The sequence below is a fragment of the Lontra canadensis genome, unplaced genomic scaffold, assembly GCF_010015895.1.
Source record: "Lontra canadensis isolate GAN:19392208 unplaced genomic scaffold, GSC_riverotter_1.0 scaffold151, whole genome shotgun sequence".
In the NCBI taxonomy this organism is placed as follows: Eukaryota; Metazoa; Chordata; class Mammalia; order Carnivora; family Mustelidae; genus Lontra; species Lontra canadensis.
The window spans coordinates 2,790,403-2,801,117 of record NW_022631145.1 but is presented as its reverse complement, the minus strand read 5'-3'; the positions used below and the strand labels follow the sequence as shown (position 1 = coordinate 2,801,117).

At 36.1% G+C, this 10,715-nt stretch overlaps 1 protein-coding gene across 1 annotated transcript; it reads right to left on the bottom strand.

Moving 5' to 3' along the window:
• Positions 1–8,839: 8,839 nt before the first annotated feature.
• On the bottom strand, positions 8,840–9,046 carry LOC116859239 (ATP synthase membrane subunit DAPIT, mitochondrial-like). The gene has a single exon (XM_032844359.1). The coding sequence runs from the start codon at positions 9,044–9,046 to the stop codon at positions 8,840–8,842; it is 207 nt and encodes a 68-aa protein (XP_032700250.1).
• Between the last annotated feature and the right edge of the window lie 1,669 nt (positions 9,047–10,715).

Genomic DNA, 10,715 nt, shown 5'->3' with positions numbered 1-10,715 from the left:
TCATGCTTGCTATGTTACTAAAAAATTTGATATTATAAGGGGTTCACATAAATTGGCATTTATGAAGTCTTTGAGTTATACTAGAGAATTTAGCATGCCCCTCCCAAAGATTGAGATCATAGCTGTTTGTTAGAAAAGGAACAATTTCAGAAAATGTTTAAGACTGGTTTTAAAAAAAATACGCACACCTAGGAGTCTATGACTCATGGATCATTAATGACAGTCAACTGTCATTTTCCTGTCCTGGCTTGAGCTTATTTCGAGATTCCTCTATTTTTTTAAAAAACACATCTCTATGTGGCTTTGTCTTCTGAGCCAAACTTGAGACAACTTGATAAAGTTTATTATGTGGAGTCTATCAGGGCACCTGGGTGGCTCAGTGGGTTAAGCATCTGCCTTCAGCTCAGGTCATGATCTCAGGTCCATGTCAAGTCTGCTTCTGCCTCTTCCTCTGTGATCTTTCCTGCTCTCTCTCAGATAAATAAAATCTTAAAAAAAGAAATGTGTGCTTTCTGTCACCAGTGTTCCTGATGGCTCACAAAAGTTTGACTCAGTTACTTTATTCCTGGGCTTTATGAAACTCCTCTTTCCCACTTGAAAAAGTATCTGTCTAATTTATAAGAAATGCTATATTTATAAGCATTATATATAAATGCTAATTTATAAGGGATTGAGTCAGTGCTCGGCAAAGGGAGAGACAGTGCTTGCTGTTCTACTAGAATCCTTGCTCTAGTCCCAGTTGGGCAGTTTGGGCAATGTTTTGTCATTAGCTGCCAGAGAATCAAGAGGTAAGTAATTTTGAGTGGAAGGGAAAGAAATCAGGCTTTGAAATACAGAAATCATAATGCCTAATATCATACAGTAGAGTTGGTATATTTGGGCAGGTAAAACAGCCTTGTTGTTGATGGGAAGGTGACCGTCTTTTCACCCCAGCCACAAAACACTGTACATTATATTCACTGAGGGGACATAAAAAAGGAGACATCCCAATCTTCACAATTGCATGTGCTAGATGTAAATTACTGCTCAAGTACATAACTTGGAAGTCGATTTTTCTAACATCAAAAAACTGGGAACAAATGGTAATCTAAATTCTTCATGCGGGAAGACCAATTTTTTTTTTAAAGAAATGAGTTCAGTATCCAGTGATTTATTTTACATTTATTTGCAACAGATCTTTTTGTTATATGAACTCTATAATTTTAACTAAAAAATGTACAACAAGTTACAGTCCTTTTCCTCACATCACAAGGACAAAATTCAACTGAACAGCTAACTCTTAAATAATTAAAGAGGAAAGTAGGTCAATGCCACATATTAAATAACTAGTTCTGAAGATAGCTATATCAGCTACTGTGATTTTAGAGATGCCTCTCAAAGATGTAAAGTTATTAAGCTATCATTGGAGCTAGTCTTTTGCTTCATTTAAATGTATGGAATTGACCTCAAAGATTATCCTCATATTGAATTAAATATTAACTTAGTTCTGCTTCATCATTTAATACACGACATTTATATTTCAAGATAGAAAATAACTTTTATTGATTTTAAAACTCTAATTACAATAGAGCTCCTTAACAACATGTCCTTGGAACATGGTAATTATCCTGACACTCTTATCCACCGTGAGCTATGTTACATTTGGACTCACTTAAAAAACCATCCACGTGTAGTCATGCCCCTCTTTATTCCACCCTTTATGAAAGAGGACTGGCATGAATGAGTTAGTCTCCACATTCTCACCTCCTACTCTCAGACTTTTATTCCCTCTGCTTCGAACAGGTTTTTATTAAGGTCACCAGTAACCAACCTACTCAATATCAAGCCCTATGATCAATTTTCAGTCCCTACCTTACTTGACCTCTCAGCAATACTTCACACACTTAAGGATACTCTTCCTTGAAACTCTTCCTTCTCTTGGGCTTCCAGATTTTCCCCTCTGGCTTGCTCCTTCCCGATTTCATTTGAAAACGTACTCTCATCTTCCTGAATTCTAAATAATAGTGTCTAAAAGCACGGTCTCTGTCCCTCTTCTTTATCCACACTTTATCCCTAGGTGATCTCATCCAGTCCTGTGACTTTTAAAGACTATCTAGGTGGTGATCACCCCCAAATTTATATATTCTGCTCTGATACCTTTCCTGAATATCAGATTCATATAAGCAACGGCCTGCTTGAAATTTCCACTTGGATTAAGAAATGTAACTTTTAATTCCCCTCCCAAGTCTACTGCATGTTATTATGTTTTCCTGCATGTTATTATGCAGTAACTCTATTTGCCCATTTGTTTAGACTTAAAACCTGGGAGTCATATTTAATTTAATTTAAGTCATATTTAATTCCCTTTTCCTTCCACCCTTTTTTCAGTCTATTACCAAGCCCTATTGTTTTTTTTTTCTTCAAAATACATCACTTTGAGCACTTCTTATTTCTGTCACTGCACTGAGATAGGACTTTTACAATGCTTAGCACAAAACTTTGAAAATATCTCTTTCTCTTAGACTCCTTATCTAATCCATCAGCAAATCTTGCCAAGCTGACTTCAGACTATATCATGAATCTCACTGCTTCTCATAAATCACAGTCATCACCCTACCCTAGGTCATCTTCATCTCCAGCTGAGAATACGGCCATAACCTCCTAACTGCCCCGCCCTTGGTCCCCACTTTTACACTTGTGCCCCCCCTCCCACAGTACAGAGTGATAGTTCACAAGCGTAAACCAGAAGAGTCCCTTCCATGCTTAGAATTCTTCCTTGGTTTTCCAACATACCACACTTAAAATCCAAAGTCCCCACCATGACTTGCAAAGCTCTGTATGATCTAGGCATGGTCTACTTTTCCATGGGTTTATCTTAGGACACTCCCTTTCTAGCTCTCTCAGTCACACTGCGCTTCTTGCCACTTGGTGTACACACAGGTCTGATCCTGCCTCAAATATTGCACCAATCTTATACCTATAATGCACATTACCACTGAAATTCACGTGATTCACTTCCTCCGTTCACTTAGGCCTGAAATGTCAAGTCCTCAGAGAGGTCCTCCTGGCTCAACTTACCTCAGGACGCAATGATAAGTTTCACCCAAAAGGATGACCTGATGTAATCAGTCAAACTTCACGGAAGCCACTGATCTAGTCAACAGCCACTTGATGGGAAGCTGGATAACCTCAGAGCTGAAGCTCAAGATTTGCATTCAGATATCACAGGGTCAGCCCTTAGCACAACCATCCTATAATCTCGTAACTGTGGACCTCAGCTTGTTCACTTGTAAATAAGGAACAAGATTAGGAGGGGATAGCATTGTTGTGAAAAAGATGATAAATGGGCTGACCAAATAATTTATCAACCAAACTGGGACACGTTAAGGGAGAAAGGGGAGACTTTTTTATTTTATGTGTATTGTCTTTTTGAAATTATCATAAAGTAAAATGAGATTTTTTTCATTGGTATAAAATGTTAGCAGGAGAAAATCCTATGAGTATTATCATATGCATAAATGTGTGTAAGCAGCACCACAATCAGTATACAGAACACCTCAACAAACTCCTCGTGCTGTGTCTTCATAGCTACATTGTCCCTCACACCTATCCCAGGCAATAACTGATCTGTTCTCCATCACTATAGGTTTTTTTTCTTTTTTTGGAGCCTCATATAAATGAAACCGTAAAGTATATAGCCTTGATATTGCCTTTCTTTTTTATATATTTAATTTTTTAATTTTATTTTTTATATTATGTTGGTTACCACACAGTACTTCATTAGTTTTTGATGTAGTGTTCCATGATTCATTAGTCACATATAACACCCAGTACTCACTGCGATCCGTGCCTTCCTTATTACCCATTGCTCACTCTATCAGCCTATTTCCCTTGAGATCTACCCAAGTTTTTTGTTTGTCAACAGTTAGTTCTTTCATTACTGAGTATTTTGCCACTGAAAGACTGACTATACCACAGTGTGTTTATCCATTCACCTACTGAAGGACATTCAGAATCGTTCCCGTGTTCGGAAATTATGAATAAAGCTGCTTTAGGCAGTCACATGCAGGTTACTGTGTGAACATGAGTTTTCATTTCTTTAGGGCAGGAGTCATCAAACTACATACAGCGCTCATATCAAATCTGGTTTACGACCGGTGTTAATAAATAATGTTTCACTGGAATACAGCCACACTCTATCATTTACATAACACCTCGGGCTGTTTCTGCATTATCACAGTAGAACTGAATAGTGATGACAGAGACCATATGACTTGCAATGGCTAAAATACTGATGATCCACCTTGCTACAGAAAAAGATTGCAAATTTTTGTCCTGGGGTAAATACCCAGGAATGGTACAACGTGGCCATATAGTAAGGGTTTAACTTTTTGAGAAATTGTCAAGCCATTTTTCAGAGTAGCTGTACCATGCTGTACTCCCACCAGTTGTGTGTGAGAGCTCCAGTTGCTTTACTCCTCATCAACACTTGACAATGTCAGTATTTTTTATTTTAGCTATTCAAATAGTATATAGTGCTATGTCATTGTGGTGATCATTTGCATTTCCCTAATGACTAATGACGTTGAAATCTTTTCAAAGTTTTTCTTTTATTTATTTATTTATTTTGCTATCCTTGCATCCTCTTGGGTAAAATGTCGGCTCAGGGCTTTTGCTCATTTTGTAACTTGATTTTCCGTTTTCTTGCTGCAGAGTTTGGAGAGTTCTTTGTACATTCTGGATATGTACCCTTTCTCAGATATAAGATTTGAGAATATGTTCTCCAGGTTTATAACTTGACTTTTTTTTCTCCTAATGGTATCTTCCACAGAACAAAAGCTTTTTAATTTGGGGCACCTGGGTGGCTCAGTGGGTTAAGCCTCTGCCTTCAGCTTGGGTCATGGTCCCAGGGTCCTGGGATCGAGCCCCACATTGGGCTCTCTGCTCAGTGGGGAGCCTGCTTCCCCCTCCCCCTCTGCCTGCCTCTCTGCCTACTTGCAGTCTCTCTCTGTTAAATAAATAAATAAAATCTTTAAAATTAAAAAAAAAACGTTTTAATTTTGATTAACTTCAGTTTTTTCAATTTGTTCTTTTGCAAACTATACTTTTGGTGTCATGTCTAAGAACTCTTCACCTAAACTCATGTCACAAAGATGTTTTCCTATGCTTTCGTCTAAAGGCCTTATAATTTTATGTTTCTATTTAAATCTATGATCCATTAAAATTTTTTTATTCGAGTATAGTTGACACACAGTGTGACTTTATTTTCAGATGTACAACATAGTGATTCACCAACTCTACATGTTATGCTCTGCTCACCACAGTATAGCTCCCATCTTTCACCACACAACTCTACTAAAATATCATTGACTATATTTCCAAAGCTGTGCCTTTTGTTTCCCATGACTTATTTGTTCTATAACTGGAAGCGTGTGTCTCTCACTCGCCTTCACCCATTTTGCCCAATCCTTCTTCTCCCTCCTCTCTGGCAACCACCAGCTTCTCTGTATTTATAGGTCTGATTCTGGTTTTTGTCTGTTTGTTCATTTGGTTTTTTTCGCTTCCACAAAAGAATGAGACCTATGATCTATTTTGAAATTAGCCCTGTAGGAATTGTGAGGTAGGTTAAAGTTAATTTTTTTGCATATTGATCATGAACTGTTCCAAAATCATTCATTGAAAAGACTATCTTTACTCCATTGGATTCCTTTTACATTTTTGTCAAAACTAAACAACCATATTTGTCTTTTTCTGGACTCTCTGTTCTGCCTATTGCTCTATATGTCTATCTACCCTCCAATACCACACTTTCTTATTTGTAGTATAGCTATATAGCTTTATAGTTATAGCGATATAGTAAGCTTTAATATCTATTAGAATTGTTCCTCCTATTTTCTTCTTCTTTTTTAAAGTTTACTATAAATTCGAGTTCATTAACATACAGTGTAATACAGTTTCAGGTATACAATATAGTGATTCGCACTTTGATACAAAACCCAGTGTTCATCACAAGTGCCCTCCTGAATCCCCCATCATTGATTTCACCCATCCCCCTGCCCACCTCCCCCTCTGGTAACCATCTCTATAGTTAAGAGACTGTTTCTTGGTTTGCCTCCCTCTCTTTTTTTTTCCCTTTGCTCTTTCTTTTGTTTCTTAAATTTCACATATGAATGAAATCACATTTACTCTTCTTTCTCAAAGTTGTTTTAGCTATTCTACTTCATTTTCCTTTCATAAAAATTTTAGAGTCAGTTTGCCTATTTTTACAAAAAAAAATCCTGCTAGAATTTTTATTAGTATTGTTGTAAAATGACTGAGCAATTTGGGGATGATTAAGATCCCTAATTTGTTGTGTCTTCCAATCCAGGAACACGGTATGTCTTTTCATGTATTGAGGTCTTTTCTGATTACTTTCTCCGTTTTTTTGTAATTTTCAAGATACAGATTATTGTATAATCAAGATACAAGTTATATATAATCAAGATATAGATTGTTTTTTTATATATATTTAGTAGTTATAGGGCTATTCAAATTATATAGTTCACATTGGGTGAGTTTTGATGATTTGTGGTTTTAAAGGAATTGGTGCATTTCATCTAAATTATTCACAGAGTTGTTCAAAATTTTCTCCCTATCCTTTCCATGTCTGTGTGGTTTTTAGTGATAGCCTTTCATTTCAGATACTGGTAATTCCTATCCTCTATCTCTGTTTCTCATATATTTACAAATGGTGGCTTTCTTCCTTCATTCCTAATGTTCCAGCTTTCACCCCTTGGTATCACTTCCTTTCTTTACTTTGTGTGTGTGTGTGTGTTGCCTAACTAGAATGAATTTATTTATTCATTTATTTTTAGTGGTACAACACAAATTTATTAGTGGAATAACACAAATGTATTCTGTAACAGTTCTGGAAGTCAGAAGTCCAAAAACAGTCTCACTGGGCTAAAATCAACAGGGCTGATCACAGCAGGTCTGTATCACTTCCTTCCTATCTGAACAATTTTCTTTAGCAGTTATTAAGAGTTTCCTTCATCTAAGAGTGTCTTTATTTCACCTATATTCTGGAAGGATACTTTCTCTGAATAAGTAATTCTGAATTGGTAGTTTTCTTCCAGCATTTAAAAAAGGTTCTACCCCTTTTTTTCTGGCCACCAGGTTATTAATGAGAAACTTCTTTATTTATTTTTATTTCATGTTATTTATATTTATTGAAGTGTAATTAACATAACAGTAATATATTAGTTTCAAGTATACAATATACTTATCCAAGAATTATATGCATTACTCAGTGATCATCATCATAAGTGTACACTTAATTCTCTTTATCTTTTTCACCTATCACCCCCACCTGTCTCCTCTCTGGCAACCACACTTGTTCTCTCTATTTAAGAGTGGTTGTGTGTGTGTGTGTGTGTGTGTGTGTGTGTGTTTCTTTGCACATTTGTTTCTTAAATTTCACATATGAGTGAAATCATATAGTCCTTATCTTTCTCTGTTTGACTTATTTCACTTAATATTAGACCTTCTAAGTTCATACATGTTGTTGTAAATGGCAAGATTTCATTCTTTCTTATGACTAATAGTCTATTGCATAAATATGTACATCTTCTTTATCCATTCATCTATGGAAGGATATGCACTGTTTCCATATCTTGGCTATTGTAAATCCTGCCACAATAAACATAGGGATGCACATATCTTTTTGAATTAGTGTTTTTGGTTCTTTTTAGGTAGATACCCAGTAGTGGAATTACTGCATCACACAATAATTTTATTTTCACTTTTAAGGAACATCCATACTTTTTTCCACAGTGGCTGCACCAATTAGCATTCCCACCAACAGCGCATAAGGGTTTCCTTTTTCTACACATCCTTGCCAAAACTTGTACTTTCTTATCTTCTTGATTCTAGCTATTCTGACATATGTAAGGTGATATTTCATTGTAGTTCTGATTTGCCTTTCCCTGATAGAGAAATCCATTGTCATTTAAATAATCATTCTACTATAGGCAATGCCTCATTTTTCTCTGGCTGCTTTCAAGATTTTGTTTGTCTTTGGTTTTGAGCTGTTTAATTTTTGATTATAATGTTTCTACACTTGAATTTTTGAGTTTTATCCTGTTTAGGGTATATGCAGTTTCTTGAATTTGTAGGTCTTTTGTAGGACTGGGCAAGTTTTAAACTATTATTTCTTCAAGTATATTTCAACACCATATTCTTCTTTTAGAATTCCAATGACATGAATGTTAGAAATTTTATTGTAAACTCACAGGTCCATTTGGATCAATTATTTTACTCTTTTTTTCCTACACATTGCTCCGACTTGATAATTTCTATTAATATATCTTCAAGTTCACTAAATCTTTCCCCTCTTGCCTCCATTCTGCTACTGAGTCTATCAAGTAAGTTTTTTTAAATTTCAGCTGTGTTTTTCAGTCCTAAATTTCCATTTGGTTCTTCTTTACATAGTCCATATGTACTTTACATACTCTATATCTTTGCAGATACTTCTAACATGCATTTCAAATGTATGCTTGGTCTTCCTAGCAATTTTATTACAGCTATTTAAAGTCTGTCAGAAAATTCCATTATATGTGTCATCTTACTGGCACCTGTTCAATGTCTTTTTCCATGTGAGTTGAGATTGCTGGGGTTCTTCACATGCTGAGTAATTTTGGATTGTTTCTTGGACATTTTGAATATTATATTATGAGACTAGGTCTTGTTTAAAATCTATAAAGGGTGTTGATTTTTTAGTAGGTACTTGAATGGGCTAAGAATTTTTTTCTAGGTTCACAATTTGTTGTATAAATTGAGTATCACATGATGAGCTGGCATTAGCTTCTCCAGACGTGAGAATTTAACAGATAAGGTACAGTTTCAAATTCACTGATGTTCCTTTCACAGCTGGTGTTTTTTCTGACCTTAAGTTGAAGTGTAAGAACACCAAAGCAATGCCTCTGTACATGTCCAGTACGCAATGCATTCTGTCTGTGAGAATATAAGAGTTGAAATATTTTCTGATACCAGTGAAATGGAATTTGGCATTAGTTTCTAGACCTGCCATGATTTCGATCTTGCAAAAGAAACCAGTTCTGCTGTTGTGTCCTTCGATGTATGCAGCTACCCCTCCTGGGCTAGGATATTTTTGTGACAGCATATACTTGACCTCATTTGATTCAGGCTGCAAGTTTCAACTCACCTTCTGTGGGCTGTGGTACCAAAGTCAGGGCAATTGTTGAAGGCTTTGCAAGTAATTTAGAACTGTCCCTCAAGGGCACCACCCAGTGGTTAGTTTGGGACCTGGGTGGAGGTCTATCTGTTAGGTTTAGTCCATTAGGCCTTTGGTACCTACCTAACACCAGATCTATGTATGCCCAGGTGGAGGGTAAACCTCGCAGTTCAAAAACAACTTTCTCAGGTCTTTTTACCGAGTTCCTCCCTCTGTACTATGTCCCTAGGACTCTTTGGTTCCCTAGGGCTCCAGACAGGAGTCAGTTTTAATAATTATACCAGGACAGCAGGCATAAACTGGGACTATCTCAGTAAACTGAGCCATAAGGTTACTCTATTAGTAAAGAACAAGGGAATGGGAAGCAACAATGCTACACTATGGCTAACAGGGAGAAAAGACTTCCAGATGTAACGCAGCAAAAATTTCTATTGCATTAATAGTACGGGATCATGAATTACAGCCAAACATCCTGGGACATAACTAAAGTGTTCAGACCAATATGACATTCAGAAAGGGGAGGATGCTAAGGAAGTAAAAAACATTGCTGAAGCCCAGGGCAGAAAAAACAACTAGAAAGGGGTGCAAATAGAGAGATGAAAAAAAGGCTGGTTTTCTCCTGACACATTCAGAGTTAGGGTAGATTTACTGTGAAGATAATGAAATGTCAGTTTTAGGGCTTCTCAACTTATAGGCCCCTCCCAAGCACTATTGCAATTTTTGTGCATATAATTTTGTTTTCTGTGTCTTAAAGAACCCCAACCCCACCCCATATTTTAAAAGTTTTAGGTGTGACAAACCCTGGATTTCTCCTGACCCAGTAGCACTTTCTCACTGAATAATGTACAGGTATGTCTTCCACCTTCACACTCTTCCTTTCAAAATTTACTCTATTCTCAGCTCTAAATACAAATTATACATCCAGACAATAAGGCGATATATAGGTGATTGCTGGTTCCTATCCAGAGTGAAAAGGCCACAATGATTGTCATTAAAGTTTATTCTAAAACGCAATTTGTTAATGTATAACTGTTTGAAGTTGTCTTTTATGATTCTTTGTATTTCTGTGATATCAGTTGTTAAGTCTCCTCCTTCATTTCTAATTTTATTTATTTGGGCCCTTTCTTTTTCCTCATGGGTCCTGCTAAAAATTTATCAATTTTGTTCATCTTTTCAAATAACTAGTTCTTAGTTTATCTTTTCTATTAATTTTTGTCTCTATTTTATTTCTGCTCAAGTTTTTATTATTTTCTTCCTTCTACTAATTTTGGACTTTGTTTCTTTTTCTTTTTCTAGTATCTTTAGGTATAAGGTTAGATTGCTTACTTGAGGTTTTTCTTATATCTTGCAGTAGGCCTATATCACTATGAACTTCTTAGAACTACTTTTGCTGTACCTCATAGATTTTGAAGAATTGTGTTTTTATTTTCATTTATCTAAGCTATCCTTTTACTTCCACTTTGATTTCTTTGTTGACCAGTAGCATGTTGTTTAGTCTCCATGT